Source organism: Heterocephalus glaber, unplaced genomic scaffold (assembly GCF_053883595.1).
Source record: "Heterocephalus glaber isolate CG9 unplaced genomic scaffold, H.glaber_assembly_v1.0 deba00000347, whole genome shotgun sequence".
NCBI lineage: Eukaryota > Metazoa > Chordata > Mammalia > Rodentia > Bathyergidae > Heterocephalus > Heterocephalus glaber.
Genome location: NW_028258143.1, coordinates 52,571,511 through 52,584,070, shown reverse-complemented (window position 1 = coordinate 52,584,070; position 12,560 = coordinate 52,571,511). Strand labels below are relative to the sequence as shown.

Here is a 12,560-nt window from a genome sequence, read left to right as displayed (position 1 = left end):
GTCTCAGCATCGGTTTGGTTCACCTGAAGGATGGCTCTGTATTTGATGGAGTCATGTTAAAGTATGACCCCAAGCTGCTACATTCCTTACATTTTCAGAATACTTCACCACATCCTTGAGGGGTGCCTATGGTCCATCTTCTCCCCTGCCTCACCCAAAAGAACACAGTGAAAAAGGAGACAGGGAACACATTTCTTTTAGAGAATTCATTTTTGAATACCCAGATTGTAATGTTTGAAATAGAAGCCACGTCTTTCACCTGTACAGAAGCACAGTCCTCACTGAACCGAGAAGGAGAGAGTGGCAGCCGTCCCCCTTACCTCAGATCTTGCTTTCCAGGGTTTCATTTACCTGCCATCAACTATAGTCTGTACATTTTAAATAGAAATTTCCAGAAATAAACAATATTCAAGTTTCAAACAACTTTCATTAAGTATGCTGTTACAATTACTCTATTTTATTATTAGTTATTGTTCATCTCTTTCTGTGCTAATTTATAAAGTTTATCATAGGAATGTGCAAGGTGGTTATAGGAAAAAGCACAGTAGACACAGGATTCTTACTAGCTGCAGTTTTGGGCTCCCCTGGAGATCTTGGAAGGCACCCCCACAGATAAAAGGGGACCACTGTACATTAGGACCAAATGACAAGGTCAGTGCTGTCACGTAGGGGTAGAGCCCTGGGGCGGAAGGGGACAGCTGAGCTAGAAATAGTGTTTACAAAAGTAAACTGTGTCCCTTCAGAATGACCACATGGCCTCACACTTCTTGTCCTAGTAATTTCTCAATGGAATGATGTGCTTTGCTGCACTCAAAAACATCTACCATTTGATCTAGGCATCCCACTCCCAGGAAGGAAGCCAAGAACAGATCTACTTGCACAAAAATGTTCAATGCACAATTATCCCAGGAAGGTGCACACTAGAAGTGCTGCAAACAGTACCACATGACAGTACGGGTTCAAATAAATGTATCTGTGACATAGCTACTGCATGGTCATTAGAATTTTTATCATAAAGACTGTACTGAATGGAAAAATCCTTACATAAAGTTAAGAGAAAAGGCAGCCTGCAAAATGATGGGTACTAATGTGATTACAGCTACATAAACCACACAAAGAAAAAGAGACCAGATGAAAATACATGCAAATGCTACCACTTATTGAATTACAGTGCCAGGATAATGGATGATGTTTTTCTTTGCGTACAGTAACTTCCTAACGAATGAACAAGTTAACAGGGTCTAGAAGTGACTATTACAGTCTCTCCAGGGAAGCTGCTGTGTCCATGAGTAGGTTCCTGTATTGTAGGTCAAAGGTGCATTCGAAGAAAGAATGTTCCCCACGTACCTCCAGGAAAGCCATGGCCACATCATCCTCTTGGAGGAGGTCCCCGTATGTGGCAGCCCACTGAAGAACCAGGCGGATGACTCGTCGTTTATTGTTGAGGCCATAATCCAATTTCTCCTGTTCTGTACCTTGAGAAGGCTGGGCATGGTAAGTGCCAAAGAGTCAAGGAAGACACTGAAGCATTTCACACTCAATGCACTGTGTTACTTATAAAGGCAGAGTACCAGATCTCAGATTCAGACTGATGGAATTCCTCTCAGACACCAAGAAAAACCATATGTAAAGTATGCATACCAAATGCATAAACCCTTGTTAGGTCCTGCTGACTTTGACCTGAGAGTTGTCCATGGAATTAGACTTCACATGGACCTCCGTGTTGATGAGGATTCTTGGTGTGTCTAGCTGCAACTCTTGTTCTTTGCCTATGTTCTGCCTTGCCCATCACCTCTTAGGGTGGTAATATCACCTGCTGTTGCTTGTCTCTGGGTGCTATGCCATCTCTTTTTGGTTTCCATAATTCTTCCCACATCTCTATAATCTCCCTCATTGTATGCCTTTTAGTTAAACCTTTCTGGGTGACCATCTAGTTCTCCAGGACTCTGGCTGATACAGAGTACACATGGGAACAAGGAAAGCTGGCAGTAGGAAAACCCACTCTGTTAGAAAGACGAAAGGCTCCTGCTGAACCAGTCCTCTGGTGAGGACTTCAGACACACTTCTCTTGCCTAATACCACAACCTACCTCACTGTCAATTTGTGCATTTATGGCTTGCCTTAATTATGAGCCCCATGAGATTTGGTATGATGCATTAATTTGTCTTGAATTCTATATCATGTGCAATGGTGTTCAGCTAGAAATGTTATTTATTTGTTAACAGAATGAATACTTAGTTGAATGTCTACTAGGTAATCAGAGTAGACAGCTCTGCTCTCAGATTACCCTCCTGTATGGATTACAGTAGGGAAAACATGATAGGCTATCAAGAAGTACTTTAGTTTAGACATACCATTCCATTTTTGGTGATTTACAAGTAGTTCATATTGTATAAAACTAGTTCATAAAACAACTTAGCATTTACAACTTACACTGTGGCTTGCACACAAAGTTCCCCAGTTAGGCTCTATTTTAGAGTTTTGTGATGAAAGTGGCATTTCCTTATCAAACCAACACAAAAGGAGCAGACAAGGCCGACATGACATTATGAGAGTACAGGGTTGGTTCTGAGTCTGAGTCTCCTTATTCCGACTAGTTTCGTTCCCATTACACAACACTCCCGAGCCTCGCAGCCAGCTGCAAGACTGGTCACATCTTAGCTCACTGCCATGACTTAAAAGGCACTGTAGAAAACTGCCTTGTGGCAGTGCTGTGCTTGAGAGCTAAACCAGTAAAGGGCCTTTTCTGAAAGAACTATAAATAATCATGATCAAGGTAAATGACAGAACCTTAAAGCAAAGGTTTACTGCATGTAAATGGGTTGCAAAATGGCTTTCATAAATTGAGCACGAGATTCATAAAAAAAGAAAATTGCACAACCTGTATTGCTACAATTCTCTCTGAGCTTACAATAAAAAAGGAAGAAAGATCATTTTATGTGGAAATTATTTCTTTTCTGATTAACCCTTTAGTCTCTTGCTTGTATGCATCCATAACTCAGTTTTTCCTTCCAAAGCACTGCAATACTAGACGCAGCATTGTATGACCTTTCTTAATGGCAGGTACCACTGTAAGGCACACAGTGGATGCCAAATAAGAGATTCTTGATTGAGTGAAACACAGGTCCTGGCTCAACCCCTAGTCAGAGGGTCTGGGCTTGTGTCCTTTTGCTGCCACCTTGTACACAGTCTTAAGTGAATCTCTTAGCAGGTGTAGTCTGCCATTTACTCACTGTGGAATGAGGAGGTGAGCTAATTCCCCATCTCTCTTTCTGCTATGACATTTAGTAACAGGATGGCAAAGTGAATCTAAAGAGAACTGTGCACCATATCATGATGAAAACATGCCAGTTTCCCATGTTGTTTTCTTTCGTTCAATTTTATGGTAACTTCTATTTGTATGGCGCTCTTATTTGAAGATGGTTTGTCTCCACCAAACTCATATTCCTCCATGCAGCAGTGTTGGAAGGTTGAGCCTTTAAGAAAGATTAATATCTTTCTTGAGATACTGAATTAGTCTCACTAGAGTCTCACTAGCCTCTTTGTTCGCTCCCTCTCTTTGCACAAACCCACTTTCCCTTCCACTTTTCTGCCATTCATGGAGCAGCATGAGGCCCTCACTGGAAGATGAGGAGATGTGACCTCCTGGTCTTAGACTTGGAGCCTTCAGAATTGTGAGTTAAATGAACTTCCTTGCTTTGTAAGTGACCCAGTATTTGGTGTTAGCATAGCAACAGAAAATGGTTCTATCAGGCTTTGGCCAGTACTGCCCTTTTCATTTCCATATCATAAGAGTGAAAAGGACAAAGTAAGAATGGCTAAGATGTGGCAGGGCAAGGCTAAACTAAGAAGGAGGTGGTGAAAATTCTGAAATCTGAACAGAATATGTTTTAAAGCCAGATCATTCTGAGCTCACTCTGTATGCTGCTACCCTGATGTCAGTATGAGTGGCACCCGTGTTCCTTAGCCTGAACCTCAAACTAGGCTTCCTCTGTCTATTCCCTTTTCTAGTTCTAAGTGATACTGTCCATGAAAGACATCTTTCTGATGTGCTGTGAAAAATGTGCAAACATAATTTTTTACCTTGTCTTATTACTTTTAAAAGAACACCCTGAGCCCTCAGTTACATATAAAATAAAATCTTAAAAATCTTTCACTACACATGCAGCATGAGTTTGAATCACTCAAAAATGGTAATATCAAAGGAAATGGAAGCTTTTATTGAACTAGTTTATAGAGTGGGAGTCCTTTTAGCCTAAATTTAGGAAAATAGCCTCAAGATGGGGCAATGTGCTAAAGAAGTAAATGCATTTTCAAATAAATTAATATATTTTTGAAAAAAAGATACCAATATGCTGAAGAGGAAGTCCATATGTGTGCTGAAAGAGGGGGAGGGGGAGAGGCCAGGGGAGGGAGGGAGGGAGAGAGAGGGGATGGGGGGGGATGAGTCTTCTCTGGTTGTATGAGGTTGAAAGGTTTGAAACATTAAGTTAGTATCAAATGGATATAATTCTAATTTTCTGGTCATCTTGATGTGAAGTCAAGAAAGCAGTGCAAATACTTTAGTGTTGGATACAGCAACATCTGTAGCACATCTGTAGCTAACCTGTAGGGTCACAGGATAATTAAATCTACATTTTCTCTATGTTTTGGGACAGATTTCTCTTTTCCTCTTTTTTTTTGACATAGATATCTGTCTTTTGTTGATAATAAAAGACAAATTAATCGGATAATGCTTCAAATGTGATAGAGCTTATAAAATACCTTCAGTGTGCTCATGTTGACTATATAATGCTCTCTACACACCTGAAGAGGAAATATTTACAGATGAAAAAACTGAGGTTCAGAGAGAAGAGATCTCCCCAAGGTTGGTAAGTGAGTAAGTAGTAAGGTTCATGAATCCAGACAGTTCTTTCCACTACTGTCATACCCACTATCCCACACACTGGGGACAGTGCCTAGAGATTACCACTTGGGTTCATGAAATTGCCAAGAATAACTGCCTTTGGGAAGCAAAAATCCTAATGGGAAAGAAATTTATTTCCTTTCCTTTTACCTTTCCTTTCCTTCCATTTCTTTTCCTTTCCTTTCTTCTGAAACTCAGGTTTCCTGGCGCTGACCCAGCATTTGGGTTCCTACGTCAGGGCTCAGTGCCCTGTCCCCAGAGAGTGACCCCACAGCCTCCTGGGAAACAGGACTGACCAATGCCAGAGACTAGGAGGGGCTTTCTCCCTTTTCTCAGGAAAGTTATGGATTTTTGCCTCTGGGAAAATAAACAGAAGAACTGATTTATTTCACAAAGTCTTGCCTTTCCCCTCACAGATGTTTATTTACTAAACTGAGGTGGGGATAATACTATTTTTAAAGCTGAATCGGCATATGCTCAATGCTTCTGCCCCTCCACAGGCAACATACTGTTCTCTTCCTGAACAGTCTGTTGAATCAGATTCTTAGGGACCTGGAGAAGACTTTGTGTCCTGGTCCTATTCCCACAACAATCTCCCTGGGCTTTTAGAAGATCTATGGTTAAAGGTTTATCAGGGAATCCACAATTATGAACTGAATCAGGATTTTAAATCCAATTAAGTTAGAATTATAAGTACAATTGTATTTTAAATATAATTTAAAGCTCATAATAGTTTAAGGTCACCAAACTCATCACAGACCACAGAGGTGGTTTCAGGTGAATCTGGGAATCATGAAATCTGTGAGTTTCAAGAGCCCTATGATAGTATTTCCTTCAACTCTATCATGTTAGAGGTAAGGAAACTGAGGCAAAATGAGGTTAGGTGACTTTTGCCAAATTTATCGATGGAACTCTAATGAATAGAAACCAAGTTTTCATGATTTTCTCCCTGTTTACACAGTTGTATTTTGTCTATCCTTAATATTAACTTCTTTATTTAAATATATATTTTGTAGCAGATTCAGATGATTTAAAAGTTTGCTGGATAATAGGGAAATTCATCTGAGATGGAGAAAAATTAATGCCAGAAAATACTCCAAGCAGACAAGGCACATGGAGAAAATCAAAACCTGTTGCTGCCTGGATAAACTGAGGGTCAGGGAGGCCTGGAATTGCTGCTGTCTGCCTGGACCCCCTGCTACCGCTTGCACCAGCTCCCTCACATCTCATGTCAAGCAGCAAAGCCCTGGCTCACTATGATTAACCAAACATTCAAATCCAACTCGAGCTTTCTCTTCTAACAAAGATTCCTCACCATCCAGGAACATTACATCAGAACCCTTAATGGCAGCACCTGGTCTTAGAGACATTGTGAATCTGCATTTTCTGGCTAAGGGCTGGGCAAAGAGAAACATTGAAAAAAACTTTAAATGCTTGCTGATTTTGTACCTTAGACAATTCAGTCACACAGCTCAGAATGCTACAAAGAACATAGTTTTCTTAAAAAAAAAAAAAAAACTTTAATGAGACCACAGCTTTGTAAAACCTTTATCGAATTACCTGAAATCTTATTTTGTCAAGATGTCAAATACAGACCATAGATTCATTCTAAACAAATTCCTGAAGAATTCAATGTCACCAAGTACAGTGTCAAATACCAATACCAAGTCTGCTGGCATGTCCTTTGAACAGAATCTTTTGTTAGTGGGGATTTAATCTATAGGACAACAAGCTTTCAGAGTGACTGTCTTCACTGAGCTGGACCAGCTCACTGGGCCTTGTGTCCTTTGGCAGAGAACAGATGGCATCAGTGCCAAGGCTGAGCATGGAAGGGATGAAGGCCACAGTGCAGGCTACAGTCTTCCTACCCTGCCAACAGCAGGCTTAATATTCCAGAGTCATTTTCTTCATGCCGGCTCTGCCGTTCAAACACTGTAATTATTTCATATATTTTTACCTAGTTATTATCTTACTCACCACAGGCACCTGTAATTTTTCCGTATTTTTTTAACTGCTCATTTACTTATTCTTAATTCAGCTAATAATGGTTCCATGTATTAAAATTATCACAGGGAAAGTAAGTGAAAACCTCCTAGGATGTAGAGGCAGCAGATTCATTACAGCCTACAACAGGGAATAAAATATTATGTATACTTTTTGCAGTAAGTACATGCTAATTATGCAGCTATTTATAAAACACTTATCAACATTCAAACTGATACTCTTCAATGTTGTTGTTTTTGAAAACCCTGCTTTGCATACAAGATCTCTGCTTGCAGCTGAAAACAAACTTTGGGGGTCATCTGCCCACCAATGACACAAAGCTTTTGTACAGTCTTTACATTTTGCCAGATTCCCCTCATGATGGTACAATAATGGTAATATTTATATGGGACTTCAAGGTTCATAATGTACTTTCACACACATAACTTCATTTGATCTTCACAACAGCCTGGTGAGTGGGTAGGGCAAGTATAATTACCTCAATTATACAGAAAGGGTTTGCAGAGGTTAAGGATAATTGCTGAGTAATGTAGCTTGGAAGAGGCAGGTCTTAGGCGAAGATCGTCTGACTTAAGAGCATTTGCTGTCCCCACTATAACCAGGGCCCCCTTTACTACCTCCTAGTCTCTGTGGAGCAGGCCCAACAGCCTGCTCACTGGCCACTGGGGTCTAGTCCTTCCCTGAATGCAAGTTCAAGTTCTCAAATGCAAATTCTGGAATTAGGCCATCTAGGTTAATATCCTGGCTTCCTCACTCATAAACTCTGTAATCCTTGGCAAGACCATTGACTGAAGCCTTGGTTTCCTCTTCAGTCAGCTTTACAGGATCATGGTTAAGGGCATAATGAGATTAACACAGGAAATGCATATGGAACTAGGTCTGAAACATAGTATTCAGTAAGCCCCAGCTCTGAGAACTGTTATTGACCATCCTCTGGAAATCTCCACAAATATTTACAATGAACAGTTTTAGAATGTTCCTGATACTTTCCAGGTGTGGGCTTAACTCTGGGATACTACTCAAACCCACACAGGCTGCTCCTGTGTTAGTGTTTGTACATCCCTAATTCGGAGCTCTCAGGGGCACCTTCATGCCGACAATTTCTTTACACGTCTGTCATTTTTTGATCAGAATATTTCCCCGCACTGAGTTATAGAATTCCCTGTGTTTTTAGAAGTCGCTAGCTCTCTGAAGTCCCCTTTTAAGTTTCAAACCAGGGATCTGTACCTAGAGAAGAGTAGTTAGGGCATGGTCCAATCAACACATGGCTTGAATTCTAATTTTTTAATCAACATTTATTAGCTGTATAACTTAGAGAAATTAATTAGCTGCTCAATCTCTCTTTCCCAACTAGAAAATAAACCACAGGATTAAGAGTACATACCTCATAGCATTGCTATGAGGTTGAAAACGTGTATAAAATATTTTGCCGAATATCTGATAAGAAGGTTCATTTTCTTCCAAGTAGCACATCATGTTCATATCATCACCAAATCAAGTCTTCCTTATTGGAAATAAATTCTTGAATTGCATATCTGCAGAAGTAAATTACTCTCATGGCAGCATGTGGATCAAATACTTTTTAGGGTCAAATGGGAAATACAATGGTAAAGTTTGGCTTCAACAAAATTTATGCTGAAAGATTTTTTAAAGAAATCTAAAACATGTTCCTAAAAAGTTGTCTTCATCTCAAGAACATGAACCTAATGTTTTCTTGTAAATCTTTCACCTACGAGAAAAGCAAATTTTGATTTATATTCCTCTCTGAGAACCCAAGCCAATATAAAGGCAACTTCTCCAAATCAGTTTCATAGAGCTATAAATGAAGGAGACCCTATCTTTCCAGAAACAGAAGCTGTTGTGTTTGTTTCTGTCTAGGGACAAAATAAATAAGAGTCAGTTTTTAGCTAAAACTTAGTGCAAATCCATATTCTTTTTTTTTTTTTAATTCAGGAAACTAAATGAACTATTTCCATGTCAAGAGCATAAAATTTGTGTTGAATACTAAACCAAAAAATATTGGTATGCTAATAGAAAATATTCAACCAAAATTCTTTAAATTTCTGTAATCTTAATTATAAGCCACTTACCACATAAGTTTCTTTAAGCTGCAATAAGAATCTGCCTTTAGCAACAAAGATCTATATTCACTGACATACAGAAAAAAACCTGCCAGCAGGGTAAGTTTCAGAACTGGTCCCAATGCTCGGGATGTCACCACAGGTCCCTCTCCTTAAAGACTGTCGACTCATGTCAGCTTTATCCCAGGTGTCATTCCCCTCATGGTTGCAGAATAGGTGTTGCTGGCAATTGGGGCGACAGGCTTCCTGTTTTCTGTCTTAAATGTTGAAAATGTTAAATGTTTTTACTCAGAAGCCCAGGATGCCTCTTTCTGAATTTGCCTGGCTCAGTCTAGCTTGGGCCTGCAATTAGAGAACTGTTCATTGGCAAAGGCAACCAACTACTAAGAGTGGCCAAACCGACCACCTAAGAGGGCTCACATCCTGGGAAGCCAACCACAACATGCACTACAAACCACAATGCCATGAGAGCTATACGGACTTGCAACAAACATCTGCCAGGATATGCAGAAGCTTAGGTAGTTACCTGGCATCTCCACGCCTTGATTTCTTTCTTAATGTCAAATGAATTAAATAATGTACCAATCCTTCTGGCCTCACATTTGGGGAATGGGTACTGTCACGATGATGGAAATGACGTGGACGGACTTGGAATCAAGGACATAGTTATTAAAATTCAAAATAACATTAGCTTAGTTGTGATCACTTACTGAATTGAAGGGCAGCCTGTATATGGACAAACAAGAAGATTGTAGAATTTAATTATAAAGCAGAAAATTCAGACAATAGGAGAGTAATTTGGCAATAAATACCCAAAGCAAGGGATTCCAGAATTTATTCCAGAATTCTGGAGTGTTTTTCACAAAATTATTAACAGTAGTGAGATATCACTACTTCTCTTTTTGTGGTAATTGACAATTATGCAATGTTTTATTTTAAGGATAAAAAAGTTGTTTATATTTAGAAAAATTGTATGGAGAAGTACTTAATGGCACAGAAAGATACTCAGAAATACTATTTAGTGAAAAGTATAAAAATATTTACTATATGAATGAATATATAGATTCATATACATATATATGTATGTATGTGTACATGTATGTGTATATATATCACGCACACACATACATATATATGACTAGAAGGATACACACCAAAATGTTAGCCATGGTCATACTCGGAGGTAACAGGGTTTTATATATATATATAGGTGGTTTAAATTTTTTTTTAAAAACTAATGGAAAACTGAACTGAATTTTAAATACAGATTTTTTAAAAAGGTTAAAAAAGCTAAAGATGACAAGTGTAGAAGTTGAACAAATATGATTTTAAAGCTCGTTATAAAGCATTTGTATTCATCAGGTCAAATCATGTCCAAAGTGTACCTAATGAATAGAGAGTCTCTCTCATTAGCACATAAAAGGCCTGATATGTTAATGTTCAGCACAGTTCTACCATCTTTTTCCACACTAAAAGCAAAACTGGTGGAGTCTTACCATGTGGATCAAGGACAGAAATATGTGTCAGTAGCTCAGGGCTCAAATTGTTTCTGTAGTAGTGATTACCTTTCTCTGAGCAAATCATAATTTTTCATTATCCTAGTTTATTGATTTGGAAAAAGAACGGTGAAAAATACTGACTTCTTCACAGAGCTGCTATGAAAAGTCAGAGATGTTAAGGACTTTGAAAGCACTCAGCCAAACTGAGTGGACCACATTTAAGTATTTTACTGTCCCTGGGTCCCATGTTAAGAACATGGGTTTAACTCATTTGTCCAATGAATGGGTGTACTGAGCAGGGTTCACGGATCTGCTGTTTCTGCTTGCTCTTCGCCCATTTCTCCACTTTCTCAGCTTTGCTTGGCATGCAATCTCTGTGTCTGTGCAGCAAAGTGCTTTGCCTTTGCTTTACCAAGAGGTCAGCCGTGAGCAAAGCCAGGCCAACTAGAGCCTCCTCTCCAAGGATGAGGGATGAAGAGAGTGCTAGGAGGTTTGGAGTGAATCTGCTCCAATAGTAAGCTCTTTTGTTCCTGCCCATCAGCCTCTTCCGAAGGCCTGGGATCTCCACAGACTCCTCCAGTTCTCGGAGTTGTTCCATTACCTTTTGATGAATCCCTTAGGTTAGTCACAGTAGATCTATGTTACTTACGGCCAGAAAAACAGCCCATATAAGGAACATGGATAATATAGGGAGCCCATACATTATCTCCCTGAGTGGCAGGAGGCTGAACGTTAAGCTCTTAGTGTGACAAAAAAGCACTTACACACATACAGCTGTGGGGAGAGAGCGCTTCCCTTTTGCTTCCAGACAGCAGGACGAGTTCCCGGCTACCTGCGATATCCTCCCTCACTGTGACACAACAGCAATTCATGTCCGAGGCTTTTGATCCCAACATCTAAGGACTAGACTTGTACATCTAACGTGGTGGCTATTAACCTCATGTGGCTATTTAGATTAATGAAAATTAATAAAATTAAAATTTAGTTTCTCTGAGTACCAATTTTAAGCTAGTGGCTACCGAGCCACTAGCACAGACATAAAACATTTCCATTATTGCCAAAAATTCTATTTGACAGTGCTGGCTGGATTAGTCCATAGGCCTGAAGTCCCTTTCTCCATGCTCGTCCGGACTGACCTGCAAACAGAACCCCTCATGTGCCTGCTGTGGTAAGCCTGAGCTCTCCAGCTGAATATGCAAAATAAGCCCCCTACGAGCCTTGCACCTTGAGGAAACTATTAAAACTGAAAATGAACATATTTTTAGGAATGCATGCAGAAAATCACTGAGAATTTCCAGGATGGATCGAAGTTGTATAAAGTGCTTTATTTTATTTGGTTTCAACAAATTAGGCCTACTTTGGTTCAGCCATCTGAAGCACAGAGAAGCATGCATCATGCAAAATGTTGTCAAGAAATGTTCTTAAACTAATTAAAGGGTATAGAATCATTACAAAGTTAAATAAGCTTTTAAATAGGTAAGCTGTACAGAGAAAAAAAATGACAAACTCTGGATTTGGAATCCTTAGGCCTGGATGACTCTGTTACTTGCCTTGGGCAGGCCAGTTCATTTTGGGGAGAGGGGCTTCAGGGCCCACATTTGTAAAGTAAAGCTAATCCTAACCCAACAGAATCCTGAAATGATGAAGCAGTATGGCACAGGTCAATGCCCTCTGCGGCTCAACACACAGAGCGTTGATTCAGAATAGAATGATGAACAGAATCTAAGCTTTCACAGACCAGATGTGAGGGGTAGTCAGAGAGTACCAGGTAGCACAGACTGTACCCAGCTGTCCGAGATTTCCCGTCTCCTGAGAAAGGGATTAGGACCGGGTATCATAGGTCTTCTGTGATCAAGTCTATCGTCCATTTTCTTGTCTTCCCCCCTCTTCCCTCCCCATGCCATTATCCCCACTCCTCGTCATCTGGGCAAGGCATGAGCCTTCCCTACTGGAACTGCTGTTTTAAAAACAGAAGTTAGAGGGGCCGGGGATTTAGCTCAGTGGTGCCTCCGCCTGCCTCACAAGCACAAGGTCCCGAGCTTGATCCCCGGTACCAAAAAACAAAAACAA

At 40.0% G+C, this 12,560-nt stretch overlaps 1 protein-coding gene across 15 annotated transcripts in view; it reads right to left on the bottom strand.

The window, feature by feature from the left end:
• The window catches only part of Rapgef4 (Rap guanine nucleotide exchange factor 4), a 306,593-nt gene that overhangs the window by 30,501 nt on the left and 263,532 nt on the right, over nucleotides 1–12,560 (bottom strand). For all 15 annotated transcript variants that reach the window (XM_004857683.3, XM_004857682.3, XM_087200374.1 and 12 more), the window contains one exon: nucleotides 1,348–1,498. In XM_004857683.3, coding sequence (XP_004857740.1) covers nucleotides 1,348–1,498 — 151 coding nt within the window. The remainder of the gene's footprint in view (nucleotides 1–1,347; nucleotides 1,499–12,560) is intronic.